Here is a 19881-nt window from a genome sequence, read left to right as displayed (position 1 = left end):
CTAAAACAGAAAAATACTGCTGGGTCCATTTTAGGGAAACAATCCAGCTGCAGGTTTTTTCTTTTATCTTTAATAAATGGGAACAAATTAAGTTCATTCAAGAAACACAGATGAGCATCGATAAAACATCATGTTGACAGGTGATGGTGGTTATTGCCTTCTTATTATTGGCATGAGCAGTAAAAATGTTGATGTGAGTAACAGCTCCCTCAAATTACCCTTTTCTGTTTTACTTTGGCTTTCAGTCAACTCGCAGCCTCCAAATGAGCATTTAAAACCAAAATGTGTTTGAACTTTAACCCACAAATGTGTTGGAAGCGAGGCTCTGTGCAGTTCTTCCTCTCCTGAGACGGGCTGCCCAGAAGTGACCTTGATGTTTTGAATATTTTGTTGTAAGCCTTGACTTGTTATAACTGAAGTGCTCTGGTGTTCCCTGCTGTTTTAAAGTCGTCTGTTCTGTTCTGATCTCATCTCTGGGATTTTTCTTTTTCTCATGCTTTGTTATTATCTGCTCTAAACCAGCTCTGAAAGGGGGTTTTCAGAGAAAGCAAAAAGAAATGTAATTCAAACAAATTAGTCATGAATGATAATTCTTTCCACTTAATTTGATTAGATCTGAACAATCATTAATTATACTGTAGAGCTGATCCTCCACCCTTTAACTGCTCAAATACAGATTGTATAGCAGGCACGTCTAATTTTTCAAGTTTTTGTAATCATATTATTTTGGATTGGCACCATATCATTTGTTATGGATGTGTACATTTAACCTTAAGTGCCTGGTTTGTGCCAGTTGGCAACTTAAATGCCAAATCTTATTTCCCCCCTCATGTATCTGTGCTGTTATGCCAAATAATTGACCACTGACATCAAGAAAGATGGATGAAGCAATTCTGCCTTCTCCCATTGTTTTTAATTTAATATTTTTCTGAGTTCTGCCATGTTGTCATATTGGAGCCAGAGGCTGTGCAGTGGCAATGTGGGGCTGTACCTTCGATATGAAAGCCTCTCGCACACGCCATCCCAACTTTCTAACAGGCTGTGACACTGTCAATCACAGTGTAACAGGATACTTTTCTTACGTGAAGTCTCAAATTACTATGTAAAACTAAACATATTTTAAAAATACATAACTGAACATACAGCAGCAAGGTAGGAGCTTTGTATGTCTACATAAAAAGCATGAAAAACATGATCTGAAGGGTAATTTTGTTTTTTAGTCAAGTAAATATCCCATTTGTTTGCATCAAGAGCTGAGATTTAAAAATTATACTACATACTTTGTGGCTTCAGCTTCCAGATACTGTAGATACAGTCAATGCTCTGCACACAGAGTTCAGCTGAGAAATCAGCAACAAACTAAAGGTTATCATTCAGATGTTTAATATTAGTGTTCTGGACCTCGTTTGGCTAGCCATTATCCTAACCTGGATGAAGACTTTTGCATCTTTTTTGGCTGATGTCATGGGTGATAAGGTGCTAACTACTGATAACTATTAAAGCGAACCTTTAAGTCCTAGAATGAAACAGAACGGACCTTTCTCCACAGATGTTCGACCAATATTTTATGACCTGATGTCAGATTTGACAACACGAGTTTACAGCGAAGTGGCGGGCTGTGTTTTTATTGCTCCGTGTTCGCTCTCTGTTTTCCTTTGTTATCTTCTCTGCCTCTCTGCTTCATTTGTGTCTCCAGTCTTCGTCCTCTTCCTCCCCTTCCTTCTGGCTCTCCAAAGCTGGCCACACAGAGCCACTAATGGGCTCTCTAACGTGTGGGGGGGCTTACTTAAATGTGTGAATGCGGCACAGCAACACCACAGCACAGAACGGCGAGAGGCACTTTTCAGCTCAGAGAAATCCAGGGCTTGCTGTGGCGTTCGTACCCAGATGGAGAGCGAGATGTGTCATAGCCTCCAAACACTGCCACATTTGCACATCTGTGTGTGCACATGAAATAGCAAGGACCTGTGTTTCAGCAAGAATTAATGCGAGAATAAAAGATAAATTATTGCTTTTTAATGTTGAACTGCCCCCTTTGGACACTTTTAGGCAAGATGTGGCAAATGCTTTATAAGACAGAAGGAATTTCAATGTAAGAAAGACACACTTAGCCATCATGAATGAAAGCAGAGTTTTTTTGTTTTCAAAGAAAATGTTTTTTTTAGTATCTGAGTCATTAGGAGTTCTAATAAAATGGTCAGACTGCAGTCTTGTCAGTGTGTGTATTTCATACAGCTGCAGAAATAAAGGAAATAAGTGAATGTATGTTGTTCTGTGGAAGAAAACTAATGCAAGTTAATAGAATTTTTCACTACCAGCTCCTGGGACTCCAGTTTGCGAGTTGCAATGAGGATGAGTCATACAATTTAGAGGCAGCCGGTCGGTCTTTTGTGCCGCAATATGCACACGTTCTCCAGTCCGCCCCTGTAGACAAGTCTGCACACACACACACACACACACATACACGTGCGCTTGCATACAAACATTTTCACATTTCACTTGAAGAATTTCTTGAATATGAGTCCTTGTGTTGATCAGGGTAATAGTGTTGATCTTTGCTTTGCACGGCAGGTCTCTTTTGGGAGTTTGCTCTGTAATCTTTGACATCTGAAAGGAATGTTCCCATGCTCTGCTTTGAGACAGCTTTGCATGCATATAAACACCTAATTGGCTTCAAATGCCATCAGCAAGAAAAAAATATGAATACAGACAGAGGCACGGCGTATGTGAGGAAAAGGGATCAGAGGTGGAGAGGAAGTATGATACGGGGAGATGTGGAATAACATGGCAAAATGAAAGTGAGAAACAGATAATGAAAATAGAAGGGGCAGAAGAAAGGCTAAGATTGCAACAGAGAAGTAAAATGGCTTGAAGAAGCATTGACTGAACCCTTAACCGTCTTCCTGAAAACCCAGGAGGTCCTTATTGACTGGTAACTAATTAGCAGGGTCTAACTTTGAGTCCCACTGATTACGCTGCAAGAACGTTCAACAAACCCTCCACTCAAAAGAGTCCAGCTTTAAAAGGGACACTGCAATTATTGAACACAGCCATTGCCCTTTTCACTAAATCCTGTTTACAATGGCAGCAAGAAGGACCCGCCACGCTGGCATTTCACTGCCATTTAGCCAAAAGAAGCAACGTATCTTGAGGTAATTAGTCCAATTATGAGGCTGTTATCGGCCTTTCTCAAAGCCTCGGCGCATGTTAAATTTGTACCTTTTTATGGTGGTGGGATGTGCTTTCTTCATTAATCACTGCAGAGGAAAAGTGCTTGTAAGTGGTTCAGGTGCATTGTTTGGCCTTACACTCGATGTGAAGATGCAGGGTTATTCAGAGGCAAAAAAAAGAAAAAGATTTATTATGAGGCTTCAAGTAAACACAACTTGGCTTAGCTAATAAAAATGGAAAAACAAAGAGTTTTTAAAGCAGTGGTCTGGCATTTAGTTGAATGTTTTGTGTATTTAATTTATTTAGATCATAATGAAGACAGCTTGAGTATCTCTGTGCCAAAAGTTATTTTATAATCTTATGTAGTTGGATCTGAATCTTGCATGACAGTCTTTGATTTGGATTTTCTTTTTTTTTGACATTCAAAAAAACATTTTGAATGTCAAAAAAAAAAAAAGGCAAAAAACAAAAATAATAAAAGAAACAACAAAAGTTCTTTTAAAGCACTTAGAAATACCTGACCAAGCAAGCAGCACAGCACACAAACTTGTTCAGGGTAGTAAAGAAAGTAGTTGGGGGTGCTTATTTTGTCATCTTGTACAGGTAATTTAAATATCACTTGATATATGTTTAAGGAAAAGAGCAATCAAGTAATAAAATAAATCCAAGCTTATGGTAGAAATGCTTTTACAGAGAGGAATCAGCTACATTACATGTTTTTTTTTGCGTTTCTGTTCCTCAAAATCCTAATAAAGTACAGGGGATAGATGAACAAAACTACTCCTCTGACAAACAAGCGCAAGGCAAACAACTTGGATCAGTTTTCAAAGAGTTAGAGGGCGGTGTGCGTTCTACGTGTCATTTCTACACAAACAGTTTTTGGTTTCGCTCAGGTGAAACTATGTGATGGAATAAATTCTCAGTCCCATCAGTATTTCTACAAGGCAGTTGCTAAGATACTAATGTTCTCCGTAAATCGATTCATTATTTGAAGTTACAGGTTCATGAGTGAACCCTGAGAATTTTCACCTGGGCATCGGCTAACAGGAACTGTCAAAAGTACTTGTAAGAAGAAGCAGCCACGTGCGAGAGCATAATTACCACAGGGAAGCTCATAACTCAAATCAAAGGTGATTGGTCAACATTTTCAGAAACTACCTCATTTTGAAATGTTTGATACTAATTGCTACCTCGTGTGCCGGTCATTAAACATCTTTCAACTGGCCCACAAGCAATCATCTTCCTGCTGCCTCCCATCTGTGATGTCAGCTTCAGTTATGTGAACTATTTATTGGATTTGATTAATGTTCATGTGACATCAGGCTGAACTTTCATATTTCTGAGAGGCCTGTTTTGGGTAGATTTATGCTAATAGAGGAGGCTTGATTTTCCCCTGCATTCCTGGATGAGCTCTCAACTTTTCTGCATCTTGAGATTTTTCTGAAGGGTTTTTCATAGAGTAACTCAGGGGTTCAAACTCAAGTGTGGTCTTCAAGTGGCCACACTGAGGGCAAAGTGACAGCAAAGCTTTGATTCCAGGGACCCTGATGGATTTCTATAGGTGCAAATTACAGCTGTGAACAGCATGTGGTTTGTTCAGACCAATCAGCTCTTGGAAATGCTTTTTATGTGTAAAATAACAGCCGTTTTCATTGCTAGTTGGTATAATTATGACTTCTTGTCTTCAATTATGATTTAGGTTTGTCTTAAAAAAAAACGTCTCGAGGAGACAATGTTTTATGCAGGAGAATAGTGCCATACGGTGCTAAAACCCAACAGGTTTCTATGACAACTAGAACAGCAACAGGTGTGCTGATAAGAATTGTTGGAAAGGGAGCAGAAACTAACCACTGACATAGTTCACAGGAATGTTTTATTTAACAGTTTTGTGTGGGTCGTCACATTGTTCCGCTTGCGCATGTTGGCATGCAAAAGGTTTTTACATGACCATCTTTTACTTGGCTACTTTTCACCAAATGGCAAAATACAGATGAATATTGACGTAAACTGGACTGTTATAAATTGTATTGAATTGTATGAAATTAAATGAAATGGAATTAGTTTTCTTTCTTTTTTGCATAAATCCCAAGATGACTTTTGCTAAGAATTTGTGCAAAAGGAATGAAAGCAAGTTCAACTTCATCGATTGATTCAACTTTACAACTTCCTGTCATGAATCCTGTCAACTTCCTGGCTCACTGCCAATCTCCTTGCCTTGCCTTTTTGTTACACGCCTCTGGATTTTTGTTTATATTGTGTATTTTTGCTGCCATGTCAGCTTTTGTTTTGTTTCTTTATTTTTAAAATTAATTTTTTTCATTTTTTGATAAGGAGTCTGCGCTCTGAGTTCATCTCGCTCACCAGCGTCCCTGACACTTCTAATGAATTTAGGTCCAAAAATGTTAAATAATAACTCCCCAATTTATTTTAATTGTCGTTTGGGTCTGTGTACTAAAAAAGCTCTATTTAGCAACACAACAAAACAATGAAATCAAAAACCTTGTGTTTCCCAGCAAGGAGACTGAATCTATTTTGTTTTTTGTCCACAGAATTGAACCTTTTAAATTGTTGTTTCATCCTGATGAGGAATACAAATAAATACTAAGAGCAGTATAGTGTCATCTCTGTATATTTGAGTTTGAAACTTTTTGACCAGTCTTCATGACTTTGCAACACATATTCTTAAAAATCTTGTCATGTAAATTTAAGAACCCTGAATCTTCTTGCTTAATAATAGCAAACCCAAGGTTATCTTCCAGTTCAAAGATTTGCTCCATCTCTGTCATGTGTTTATATGTTCTTGAGTAACACAACAACCTCATACTGTCAAACACACAAAAAGTACTTCATATATGTAGAGTACAAATACATAAAAGGAAACTTTTTGTGAATGAGAAGTAAAGACACTTTATAAAGCTCAGAAGAGAATAAAACAGTGCTTTATATATATGTATTGATGTTTTAACCAAAGATTTTAAAAGTTAAAAAAAAAAAGTTTATTTATTTCTTTTTAAAACTTTTTCCGTATGGATTTTTTTCCATCTTTTTCTTTTCTTCTCCGTCACATCGCTCCTCTTGAACTCGTCTTTATAACACTGCAGAATAGAAAAAGCTGTTGGCAATTTTTAACCCCCAAGTTTTCCAACTCACACGGGACCTTTTTATAGCAGATATTTCCTGTGGTGGATCTGTTGTTGCTGGTGCTAATGTTGTGTTTGAAGTGTGTGTTTTGATGCTTATTTTTCCTCAGAGACAATGTTACGTGGAGCAAAAATAACGACACAAACCAAAAATAGAAAAAAAGTTTTGAAGTTGTTGACGAAAATTTGCATTTACGGTGGCCAGAAGGTCAATAACAGTTTGTAATGAAGGTCAGATTTGCACACAGAGTTAGTCATGCATGAAATACTGCATCTGCTTAGATTTTACTAACATTATTCTTGTTGTTCTGAAGAGCCTTTTGGCTATGTGTAAGTGCAGATGGAACAACATTTAGAGTATTTCCGCTGCTTTCCTTCCAGATCAATAAACACAGTCTTTTTTTTTGTTTCTTTCTGAAGAACAACTTGAGGAGGATAAATTGCACAGTAATGGAGGTAAAGTATTGTCATCTGAGCTCAAAAACACTCATTTTGGCTGCTCACCTTTAAGTCTTTTACTTCTTTTGCTTTTGTTCTCATTCAATTTAAAGTTTTAATAAAAGTTAGCTTGTGTTATGACTCATGCAGCTTTGCCCTGCTTTGCTTTTCTGCACTATTTCTCTCATTTTATTGCTCCATCCACCGATGCTTGATCAGCTTCACATCAACATATATTAACACTGCTGCTCTACTAATATATCCACATTAGAAAACAGCAAAGGTAATCCTGCATCGCTCAAACTGAACATTTAGCTTGCTGTAAATGTCCGCTTGCTTCATGTTGCTTAAAATGACTGCTTATACTGTTTATAATTACATAACTGCTACAATTTGTAGTTATTGCTAAGGTATTGTCTTAGAAATAAAAGCAAAGCACAAGTTTAAATGTCAAACATGTTTTTATCATGATACATCTAACATATAAAGATGTTTTGATAAGATAAATAAATAAAATTTCGGTTTAAATTCAAATGGTATCTAGACATGCATGCATTTTTCCTACTTAAAAAAGTATTTGTCACTAAATATATGATATAAAACAGAATGATAAGGTCTTTTAAACAATCACAATATATTTTCTAAAAAAAAAATCATATAGAAATGAATCCCATTTGTCTGCATGAAACGGACAAAGAAAAATCAACCTCATAAATCTGTGCTAATTTCACCAAAGGTAATTGCATGGCTAGATACTGCAATATATGTCAAATCTGATATTTAATAGCCTGAGTTAAGCACATCTAGGTTTTATATGTGTTTAATTTTGAAAGTTCAGTTGGGGCTAACTTGCTAGCTTTTAACTAATCAGACTTTTCTTTTCCCACATGCTGAAAAAGTTGCTGTGGTAGTGCTCGTCAATATCCCTCACTTTTATTTCTGAGTTAGCAGATAAGCTCTGAGTTTTTTCTCCCAGACTGCATTTATTGACTGCGGTCTGTTCTGTTTTGCAGCCTCTGTAAGCTGAAATGTAGCAACTAAACGCTTAAGTTCCTGTATTTAGAAACGATTAAATTATTAAAGACAAGTACACAAAGATAATCAAACTATGTAAAAGAAGTTCCACAACAACTCCTAACTTAGTACTTTAGACTACTTTTACCAGCTGATAAATACAGAGTCAGTTCTTAGATAAAAGACTTACTGTCTTTTTAAAGAAAAAAAAAAGACTTACTGTCAAACTAGAAGCACTCAGAGAGCACAAACCTAATCATTAAAAAGTTGTAGGATCTGGATTATGAACCAGATCACCACTAAAATTTAGTCACTTGTTTTTTTTTTGACAACCCCAACATTTCCTGAAATTTACAGCAAAACTTGTTCATTAGTTTTTAAGTAATCTTGCCAACAGAAAAACTAACACTACTGAAAATATATTTCCTTGGAGGAGGTAATAAAACTAAGGGCTACAACAACCAACTGGAACAGTCTGATGGAAAGGAAATGCAAAAAGGACAGGTTTGGATTAACTGGTTGACAGTAACTGAACTTTCAAAATGAAGTGCTTTTAACACCTTTAAACATGTGTTTTATGCAGCAGGTGACAGCCGAGTGTTTTGACATCTCTCTTTCCGCTTTCTCCCCACAGGGAGCCAAGCAAAACAGGACTGGTCCATCCCGTGGCCCACCTCTGAATCTGGCAAAGAAAACACTCCAGTGTGCCAGCCGGAGCCCAGTCAGTGGATTCGTTTCCAGCTCTCCCAAAGCCCCCAAGTCCAGTCCAAATACAACCAGCACATGTGCCACAGTCCCCAGGCCTTGGCCCCCCCATTGTACGCTGATCGACTTACTGTTGAAAACCCAGCCACGGGACTCTTCCCTTCCTTGGACTCGGGCCATCGCTCACTGCCCCCATCGCCCCGCCAAAGGCATTTTGGCCACACACCTCCTCGGACTCCTTTGGTGGTCAACACCATGACACCACCTGGCACTCCCCCCATGCGGCGAAGAAACAAAGTGAAGGCACCTGGAACGCCACCTCCGCCAAGTCGCAAGCTCATCTACCTGCTGCCTGGCTTCACCGCTCTGCACCGCAGCAAATCCCACGAGTTTCAGCTGGGGAACCGCTTGGATGACACGCAAACACCAAAGTAAGTGACATTCTACTCTGCAGTTTCTTTACAAACTGCAGTCTTCTGTTGATAAGAATAGAATGGATAAATGTAGTTGTTAGTGTTAGTGATAATTTACGATTCATGGTTTATTTTGATGCCTCAAAAAGAAAAAATCTAAAGTAAATCCTTTAATTTGGTTTAGCAAACATGCAGAGATCTGTTCCAGGGTTCTCAGAGAAGAATTTGAACCCAGAGTTTCTTTTTAGCAGCTTTACTAGTGTCACGGTTTGTCGGGGATGAACCCAGAATGCAGGCCGACACAGGAGAGCTCAGGTGAAAACTAAAATATTTAATATATCAGGAACCCAGGGAGCTCAGGAAAACACAGAGGAGGAACCGGACTGCAGCATGAGCCGACAAATAAAACAAGAGCAGGTGAGGATGTGCGTGGCAGGACTGAGGAGCAGTGGCATGGAAAAACCAAACACAAACACAACCATGAATACAAAAACATTAAAACTAACATAAAGCACAGATCCTGACAACTAGAACCTAATGTTTGAACTGAGCCCAATCAGATTAATTCCTCGGAGGACAGCGCTGCTCGTAAAGAAGCACCGGGCTGTCGGCAGAGATAAGGGGCCTTCGGGTTTAGTTCCTGACCAGCCATCTCTATGTCTGGTGCTATGCTGATCAGATTTGGCCATGAACAGGGTCTGTGACGGCGAGGTAATCAGGAACCAGAGTTTGCCTCAGGAGAGCTGCCCTCATTTTGATAATGCCATTAGATGACAGTGACCACTCCTCCACTTGATAAGTTGCTATTCAGGAGTTGTCATATGCTTTTCAATGGCCATCTGGGTTTTATTTGCTTTATGCCTGCTTGCAGACAGGGCGACAGCCACACATGTTGGTGTCCGTTGGTGTGCGCGCGTGGGTATCTGTGGCCAGTGGATCATTGCTGCAGTGAATAGGCTCAAACGGCATTAGAGAATTGATTACCGGTCCCAGAGCAATGATAGACTGCAGGCGGCATGTTGAGCCTCTCTAATCAATGGCCTGTGTGTGCCTGGAAATGTTGCATCTTACTGAGAAAGGGCAGATCTACTGGCTTCTCTGATTGCCAAGTATCTCTGGTAATACATCATAATTGGTTGAAAAATGGTACTGGCAAGCATCAAGTTGGCTGTTTTTAGTACTGGCATGAAGCCTTTCTTTGATTTGTATCTGTATGTGCAGCAAAACTGGCTTTACTGCAAAGTTGGCATCTGTTTTTCCTCATCCTTATTTAAATACTTCATGAAAAAGTGAAAATACTTCTCTAATTAAGTTTAGCGTAACATTTTCTTTTTCAGTCATTGCTTCACATCACGTTTAAATGTTTCCCTCAAAGAAATATTTCAAGCATCAAAAAATTATTTCATTAAATGGTTGCATTTTTAATTAACTATGTTCCATCCATATCCACAATATTACTCCTTATAACTCAAGTCTGAATCCTAATAATCTCACACTGCTCATTCTGTCCTCATTTTCTTGTGCCTAATTGCCTGACATTATGGCCAGGACACAATAACCAGGGATTACACTTTGACCTCAAGAGACATATTTCTTCCCTTTTTCTTAATGAGATATAACCTAATATCTCATTATCACTGCATAATGTGCCGCCGCTGAAGGTGCAAAGCCGCTCGGCATATGTCGAAGGAGAAACTGAGTTGGGTTTTTCCACTGACAAATAAATTGGCTTTCAAAACTAATAACTGCCTGTTGTGTTCCTATTGCTTTTAAAATGTTGGTTTGAAGGCATATTCAAGGGATAGTTCAGATCTTTTGAAATGGGGTTTCATGAAAAGAAAATGAATAACTTATCTGATTAGTTGATTATTGGAATCCAAAGCAGATTGTTGCTGTCTTAAAACATTTTCAAGCTTAAAGACTTTATAGTGGTTCAAGCAAACACAGTTTTATAAACATTTACATTTACATCAACATCAACATATAACACATCAACATATCAGTTGATAATTTCATGGTTATTCCTGCAGAAATATCTTGTTGTAGCTCCCTGAAGTGGACCAGGCTGCAGAACCAGCTACTGTTGCTATTATCTGCAGTTTCTTGTCCTCTTTAAAGCAATTGTTTAGCTCTTTAGAGGTAGGTCTCTGTGGAAGTATTATGAACAATAACAACTTACCTGTTACAGATAGTTATCTGAATATATTAATTTTTGAAAAAGAGAGATTAATTTTAACCAAGTTGATGAGCTATAAGGGTTAGTCTTAGTGAGGTTTAAACAACTCCAATCTCAAAGATTAACGCTGTTGTATAAACATTTACATTTCTATCAATTTTGCATTACACAATTATTTGCATGGAAGTTTTTGGTGATTTGTAAGCACCTCTTGTGTTTGTTTTAGTCACCAAAATGTGCAAGCAGGTCATGGATGGGCTGCAAATGAGCTTTTACACTAATTAAAATCATTTGAAATATTGTTTTTAGAGTACGCTGTCTGTGTTGTTTGTTTTCAGAACATCTGGAATGATATTTCTAAAATAGACCCCATTTCAGCCTATCTGCATTTCATTGTTAGCCGAAAGTATTGGTTTCAGTTTCTGGTCTTTCTGCTTTCATTGTGTAAAAACTGTTTATTTTTCAGGTTGCAAAACTCAGACAATGTGGTGGTCTGTTTGTCAGAATTCTCATCTTCAGCTTTATAGTTTTATGATTTTCAGCTGAATGTGTTTGTCTCTGGGATAATGCGTTTTTTTTCCTGCAGAATGGTTTAAGCACCCTCCCCACCCTATCCCCTTTAAAAATAATGAGCAAATTGCCGCCTTACCGATGTGTTCAGTATTATCTCATCTAAAAAAGTCTCACCTGGGGATGAAACAACAACCAATTTTGCAAGTTGGTGACACAAAAGAAACAAACTTTCATCCCTGTGCTGGAAATGTAACTTTATTTTTTCTCACCTAATGTTGAGTCCAAAAATATTCAGCTGTGTTTTTGTCTCACTCTTTTTTTTCTCCTTCTGATAAATATTTTTGGTTTTGTTTTTTCTTTTTAAATTCTCAACTGTTTTTATTTTTAACCGTTTTCTTCTGTGTGGATAGGATCATATTTGCAGCTCTCAGTTTTAGAAGTGATTATGGAGAAAGCTCTGCAGGGAATCTGACTGTGAATTGGAAGATTAGCAAATATCTAACTCAACCACAGAACAGGGATGCTCAATTAGAACAACAATTAGGTGGGATGGATACGAGCTTATAAATTAAATATATTGTGTTTTCATTTAGGGGTTGATAATGTTTTTGAGCAGCAAATACAAATGTTGCTTCTTGTTAATCAATTTGTTAGACTTGAGTGAAATTAACATTAGTGCTTGTTAGCCTTAGGTAATCAAAGATTCAGCTTTTAAAAAACAATTTTTTTTTAAACAGCGTGTTATCTAATAATGGCAGATATGATAATTTGAACAACAGAATAGACTGTCTTGATATTTTATGCCTGTATCATATCAGTACATTATATTGAATAGTCTGTATGATATTTTAAATGTATTTAAAATGTATAAGACAAGTGCATTCTGTAATATGTTCACAGTATAGTGTAGAAACTCATTAAATAAAAGTATCTTTGTGGACAGATAAGAAGGCTTTTGCTCCTCTGGTAATGATTCAAGGTGATAATTTATTGGAAAAAAATAGATCCTCAGACATTAATTTTGTCATGAGGTAGCATGAGAAAATGGTTTGATCCTTTATTTCTGTATTCACTAAAGAAGGCATATTCTTTATTTCTGTTTTGGTCATTACAATCTAAGACCTGACTGATTGCACAACCACAGACATGATTGTTGAAATTATTCTGTCAGGATTTGTGTTTTCTTTGTGTTTTTGTATTCAGTTTATTGTCTTCATGTTTCAGTTTGAGTTTATTTTATTCAGTTATCTTTGTTAGCCTTCTCTTAGTTCAGTTCTTGTTCCTCGTGTCTTTGTTTCCTGTCATCATTCACTTCTCCTCAGTCAGTCTCTTGTTTTCCTGCCACGCCCATCTTCACCTGATCCTAGTTGTTATCACTCACCTGTGCCCACTTCTCCTAATTACCCTCTGTTTTAAAACCCGGTCATCTCCTCCACTCGCTGGTTCATTGTCGCTTCATGCGCTGTCTGGTTGTTCTCTCGTCTTGTGTCTCAGTCTTGGATTTTGGTTATGTTTAGTTTTGCTGCCACATCAGCGTTTTGTTTCTAATTCTTTATTTTACATTAAATTAGTTGCTTTAAGTTCTTGCGATGAGTCTGGGTTCGCCTCCGTCTCCGCCCAACATGACATATTCATAACAGATATTAATTTAAAGTATTGTTTTTTCCAACTTAAAAAAAGTTTTACAGACATTTCTTTTGAAGAGTCATGCTGTTACAGTTTGCACGTCCTATAAGTGATGAGCTGATGCAAAACAACAGAAGGTGCTTCCACATGGAAGTGGTGTATTGGTATTATGCATAAGTTTTATTTTTTATGGGAACACCACAGGCACCACACATGCACTTAGGGTAGACTTAGGGTAGATGGCCACATACAGGCCTGGCATAGTTCATACAGTATTTTAGGTTGTTTGCAGTGTTTCCATCGGGTTGAAGACATTTCTAGAAATGTTGTGTTTATGAGAATACTTTCATAAATGACAAATAAAAAAAATGTCTTGGAAAAGTAATGTTTCCATATGAACAAGGCCCAAGTCTAATCATGTTGTAAAGCTTAGGAGAAAAAAAGAAATAAATGACACCAAAATTAATCATGGTCCTTCAATTGATGCTAACAATTTATGTTATCAGTCCTGTTTAATAAAGAGAGTAGATCCTAGTGCTAGTTTGTTCTCCTGGCTTTCCATCTGAGTTTTATTATCAACATCGTCATGAAGCCCATTTTTAAACCTGATCAGAAAATCTGGTACCCAAGCTTCGGTGTTAATTTAAAAATAAAGCGCTTGTGAAATGTTTTCAATCAGAAACTTTTCATAAGCTTTGGAGTCATGGAGTAAAAATGCACAAATTAATTATCATCACTTTTTTCTGGTATTGGTTTCGTAATGTTTGGAAAACTTCAGCTGAACACTGATAATACTTGAGAAAGTTCATGATTTTGTCTCAACATGTCTCCCTAAATGCAATGAGTTTCTTTTCGCTCTATACAGGTGTTGGAGAAATAAATATTTCATACTCCTATGATAGATATTTATTACAGTACATTATTTTGGTAGGAGTACTCTGCATGCCCAACACCACCTACATTTTAAGTTTTAATATAACAGCAACAATTTAATTTCGGTTATGTTGCACTCTTTATGCATCTCTTGTTTTTCTGTTGTTATTTTTCTCTTTGGCTCTCTCTCATGTCTCTTTTCATGCCCTTTTCAAAGTGGAGAGGCTATTTGGACTGGAGTGTCAATAAGTGAACCTCATTGTCTATGTTAATGAGTAGTAACATGCATTTGTGGAAAAGGCCAAGTGAGTTTTCAGTTTGTCACAGTCCCACTTGGCACGCCGCACTAAGATCATTTGGGAAAGTGGGCGTTTTTGTTTTTCCCCTGCCTCTTGTCTTGCCATCCCCCAGTAGGAATGGTAATATCGTATAGTTAATGCCACCTTATGAGACTTTCATAGCTTTTTGTATGTTAAGCACTTTCTTATTGAATTGGATGTTTGCTAATAAATCACATGGTGCCGGGGGTTGGCATGATTCACTCTCTTCTTCTCTCAGGGTAATTCTACCACGCAACACTCAGGGGAAGCAAATTTGCATTCCTTCCATGACTAATTTAGCTGTTTGCTTTCACTGGGCTGGTGTACACATCATATATTTCTCTACCCCTTTCCTTTTCCTTTTCGCTCTCTATTTCCTTCTCTTTTTGACTTCACCCCTCTCATTATGCATCTCTTTGAGAACTTGTCAATGTGGGTTTTTTTTTTACAGTTCCTAATTCCTAATTTTATCTATGATGCAAAGGAAACAGGAATGAAGTTGCTCAACTTTTGAACACAGGAGAGAAAATAATATCCAGGCAGCAAACAAGTGATTGTAGAACTAGAGGCACATCTGTTATCCATATAGGCAAGCCTGTAATGATCTCTTAACTTCAAATTAATTAGCAGGCTGGGCTTCAGTTGTGTAGCGATAAGCTAAAACTTTAAAACACCTACATGACCCTCTCATGACATCAAACCAGCTCTCATATGATGCAACATGGACTGAAAAAGATAATTGAGACTGCTATAAATTGAACATGTTCTAATCCAGCCCCAGAAACAACAACCTGTCTGAGGTTTATGGTGTCCACCTTTTCTGACCGTTGTTGTAACAACTGAAGATCAACAGTAACCTCATGATTGTGCACAACAATAGGAAGCTGTTCTTGGTCATAACTTTTGCTCCTTCAGGCATTATTTTTTTCAGTCCTGTCTCTTGTTTTGGGCTCTTTACTAAATACCAACACATCTGCCTGAACGTAACATCATTTTGAGATGTGTTGCCGATGTTAATATGCTAGACAACACTTAGAAAACACCTTTCTTCCTTCTAATGGTGATGCTTAGCTAATGATTGGAGCTCACCTGTTCGTGAAGAAGGGACTATTGGGTATGTGGCATGATTTAAGGAAACGATTGATAGTTGTACACTTGGGCTGACTTGTAGGTTGATTGTTCACCAAGTACCCATCCTAATTAAAAATACATTTACACTGTAAACAACAATTTCTTGTATTAAAAAAAATGCTCATGTTTCTTGAACAAATCAGTACAGGGTGTCATAAACCCGAAGGTTTCTGTCCATAGAGCGAGACCAAGACCAAACACGGAGACGAGAATAAGGTAAGTGCGTTTATTTTACAGGTGTGGCTATGTACAAAGATCTTTTCCTGAAGGAGTCTGCAAGAGAAGGAGAACTGGGTGAGTCTCGGGTACAGGTTGATTTCCAAGATGGTTGCGAAGGTTACAATGTCTCTTTGTTGCTTACTGGTCCTAGCGGGAGGTTGTGGTGTCGAGGAGGAGCGAAGGGGTTCCAGTGGTTTCCAAGAAGAGCCAGGTAGCAGCGAGGTACGTCTCCGTGAGTATCCAGGTAAGTAGTTCCTCCGACCCGTAGTCGTAACGTGGCAAAACCTGAGTCGTAGGCACAGAACAGAGAACGTGATTAGCTCGAGAGCACAAGTTAGGTTAGACGCTGTGGCGGAGAATCTAACCCAGTAGGTTTGATGCTCCAGCGAAGATCTGATCCCAGCCTGCTGCTTAAGTACCAGCTGGTCTCGTCAGTGGAAAACTGGAACACCTGTGGAGGAATGATTAGTGGCACTGCCCAGAAGGCGGAGCCAACCCCAGATCCTCACACAGGGAAGGGAATTTCAGGTTATTTGAGCCTAAATGCAATAGAAAAAATACAAAAGAATTTTTAAACAATGCAGAAAAAAATCAAACATCATAATATTTGGACTGTGACAGACAGAAAAAATAGAAAGGGGTATAATTTAGTGAACCGAGTCCTGAAATGACTTCTTTTAGTGGCACAGACTGATAATTGGTGTCTATTGTTTTGAAAGAAAACACTTCAGACACTGACTGATGTACTGAAGTTATTTATTTTTTAAGACATTCAGATTTTTTTTTATTCACTGATTTTTGTTAAAAGCCATCACAGTTTCTCACCAGTCATCAACTTGTGTCCAGACCAGATGATAACCAGCGTTGTGCAGCGAAACGAAGCAATGCCTGAAAATAAGATTTTATCATCTCTTTATCATAATAGTTTATCATCTTGTGGCTGCATTACACTCTCACTTCTATCATTTTCTGGTTGCTAACTTTTATAAAAATGACAAAGTTTGTGAAATATCTAGTTTTAACTGGTCCTGCCAACTTTAGTTTGGTGAAGTATTTCTCCACCTGGCTGAATCACCTGTCAGTGGGAACAACAATGGAGCTGTTGAACAAACTGGAAATGAGTTTGGTGGTTCAGAGGTCTGGAACCAAGCTAATCTGGTAACACAGATTGGAGCAGAGGTACAGTTTCTATGGTTACCTGAAGTTTAATACACCTTGTGCACTGGTTTAAAACAGGTATTACACTGTTGGCAGGAACTATCTTGAACTGTCCAATATGGGATTAGACATACAACACTCAATTTTTCTTCATGTAAAACCAAAAAAAACCCCATCTAGCTCTTAACAAGAAGAGCTCAAACACTAAATAAATAAAAAAGCAACAACTCTACTTTAGCCAGTTGACTTCAATGAATGTTCTTCTTGCAGTTCAGCTTTGCCTCCTGGACTAATCTGTAATCTGTGGGCATGTTTCCTGCCTGACATCGTCAACATAAAAAATTATAGCTCCTGAGACATTCCACTAATAAATGCTGGACACACACATCGTCACATTAGTCGTTGACCTCTGACCTTTGAGGAGATTTAGGGCTCCATGCTCAGCTATGTAGAACATTCACTTTATAGTTGAGCGTACCTCACAAAGACATGCATGCAAAATAGTATGTGTGAGGAGGAAAAAAAGAGTGGAAGCTTTTCCTCTGTGGACTGAAGCTCATCCATGTTAATCAGGGTTCTGGCCTCTTTGCCATTAATGATAATTCAGGTTAGAGGGGATGTCAACACCAGGCCGTTAGCAGCCAGATGCTGCCACCTCTCCTTTCCATCCATTTACTCATATATCAGCCGTAATGAGTGCTCATGCCTTCCTCCCTCGATGGCCCAGAAATTGGAGTCATGATTATGAATTTATATGAGTGTTTAAGAGTAGAGGTTAGCCCAAATGCCACAGTTGCTGTTGGAGAATGGATTTATTAGGCAGGTGAGTTTTCTGCAGTGATTTGTAAATGAGTCAAAGCTTGTTGGGGCACATAACAGCTTTCAAGTGGGTGATAAGAAGTTATCCTGAAAAGTTGTGTTATTCTTTCCAGAGAAGATTAAAAAAAAACTTGTCTGTTACAAATTGTCACATTTTAAGCTGTGTGCAAAGGTCATTCTGGTAATTTTGAAGAAATCTTGTTTTGTCTTTGACTTAATTAGAAAAATAATTTCCTGACACAATCATTAAAGTCTAATTTTGATTTATACTATGGAGAAGATTGGAAATGATCTTCCCATAAGACAGAACATCATTCTGACAAATGCCAAGCAAAGAAGTAAAAGCAAAGTTTACTGCTTGTTGCTGATTTATTTAAAAGTAAGCGTATGACTGTTTTACTAGCCAACAAGCATAAAGGCAGTTATTGCATCATTTATCATTCCAGCCATCATGGGGAGGCTTCCATCTCACTGTTTCATTCTGGTATTGAAGTCGCAGCAGATAATATCAGCTCCAGGTCCCATATTTTCCCCGGACTCTCCTCGTTTGTTTTTTGGGTTTGCTGTCATTTACTGCTGTGCCTGGGCTTCTAAACTACCACTTAACCCACAAAGCTGTGGGTCAGATAGCTGTTCTCGCGTCGAGCGCTTCTGCTTTAATGCTCGGATTACGGAGTTTAAGGTTTGAGCAATGGTTTCATTTTGGCAGAACAGAGAAAATAGATTCAGATTCAACTGAACACTAAGAAAAGAGAAGTGCTGAGAGAGAGATCTGCTGGTGTGCATGCAACAGATAAGAGAAGAAGGCTGGAACATAAAAAAAATCTAATTGCAGATTTCTTACTAGATGTTGTATGGTTCAACTCACAGTTTAGGATAAAAAGTTAAAAGCTTGCACATTTGATGTTATATTCAGCTTTTTTCACCACAGTATGAGCAAAAAAATAATCAATATAAGGTTACAAGAAAAAGGATTCAAAGCCATCTTTTGGCTTTGTTTTTATAAATCAGCATCATGTAAGCAGAGTTACACAGAAATGGAATTGAACCGATTTGGAATGAGTGGATTCTAAATTGATTTAATTTGTGCGTATTTAATCGAACTTGTGTACTTTCTCTTAGTTACTTGGCTTCAGTGTGATTTGGAGCTCCATAAATAAACTGAACAACTGAAAATGCTCATTATTCTTGGTAATACTGCATATAATACCCTCAGTGCGATTGGCTAAACTTGCAAGTTTTTCTGACTGCTGTCTTCTTTGTAAGAGACCATCTCCAAACCAACCCCTAATTTATATATTCACACCAGCCAGGGGAACATTTTCAACTCCTCATCAGTTTCTTTTTCAAATCACATGCTTCAGTTTCAGTCTTGTTCAGTTTTTAAACAAAATTACCAAATACTGTAGTTCTAGTAGATATTCAGTGCTTTACTGAATATACAGATTAGTTTATTTAGTGAGAAATGTGTCGATGACATCACATTGTAACTATTCCTGTCCTGTATAATTACAGTACACTTAGTGGTAAATGACTTTTGAGCAACTGTTTTTCTTTGCAAGTATTTGAAACAAAATGTTCTTTATTTCTTTTCCTCCCAAGCACTGAGAAATGAGAATCATTAAAAAAAAGTTTTGATGCCAAGAATAGTTCATTATTGTACAACTCTGTGTAAGTTTAGACTTGTGCGTGCTCAACAATAATTAATCACCATTTTGTCTTCCTTAGTTGTGCTATGATTGCAATTCAGACTCTTTTGTTGAATAAAACAATGACTTCTCGAACAACAAATGTTCTCAGGTGGCAAGTATTCTTTACGTAAACAAAACATACACTAAACTACAATGATGAAGAGTCATCAGTTCTGTTTTGTTTTCCTAAACACATTTCTTTAACTCTGGTTTATTGCTATTGTTTTTAGGAATCTGTGATGCATTACGAAACTTTGAGGCATTAAACAAATATATATATATAGTTATATTTAGGAAAAAATTGAGCATGTATTTCAGACCAGATTGAATTACTCTGGCTTTTAGCATACAGCTTGTATCAGAGGCAAACTCTGTTTTTACACAGATATATTAGAAATATCACAAAAAGCCTCTTCCCATCAACTTGGCTCCATGCAGGGCAGAGCTGGTGACTCAGGTTGTAGATTAGCAGTA

The 19881-nt window shown here is 37.7% G+C and overlaps 1 protein-coding gene across 3 annotated transcripts in view; it reads left to right on the top strand.

The window, feature by feature from the left end:
- Window positions 1-19881, top strand: part of ksr2 (kinase suppressor of ras 2) — a 99964-nt gene that overhangs the window by 16247 nt on the left and 63836 nt on the right. For 2 of the 3 annotated variants that reach the window (XM_017427871.3, XM_017427870.3), the window contains exons 4-5: window positions 6732-6767; window positions 8398-8899. In XM_017427871.3, coding sequence (XP_017283360.1) covers window positions 6732-6767; window positions 8398-8899 — 538 coding nt within the window. The remainder of the gene's footprint in view (window positions 1-6731; window positions 6768-8397; window positions 8900-19881) is intronic. The other variant, XM_017427872.3, reaches the window with a different exon arrangement.

This window comes from Kryptolebias marmoratus, linkage group LG1 (assembly GCF_001649575.2).
Source record: "Kryptolebias marmoratus isolate JLee-2015 linkage group LG1, ASM164957v2, whole genome shotgun sequence".
NCBI classification, from domain to species: Eukaryota; Metazoa; Chordata; class Actinopteri; order Cyprinodontiformes; family Rivulidae; genus Kryptolebias; species Kryptolebias marmoratus.
The sequence above is the reverse complement of the archived record's forward strand: the minus strand, read 5'-3'. Positions and strand labels throughout refer to the sequence as shown.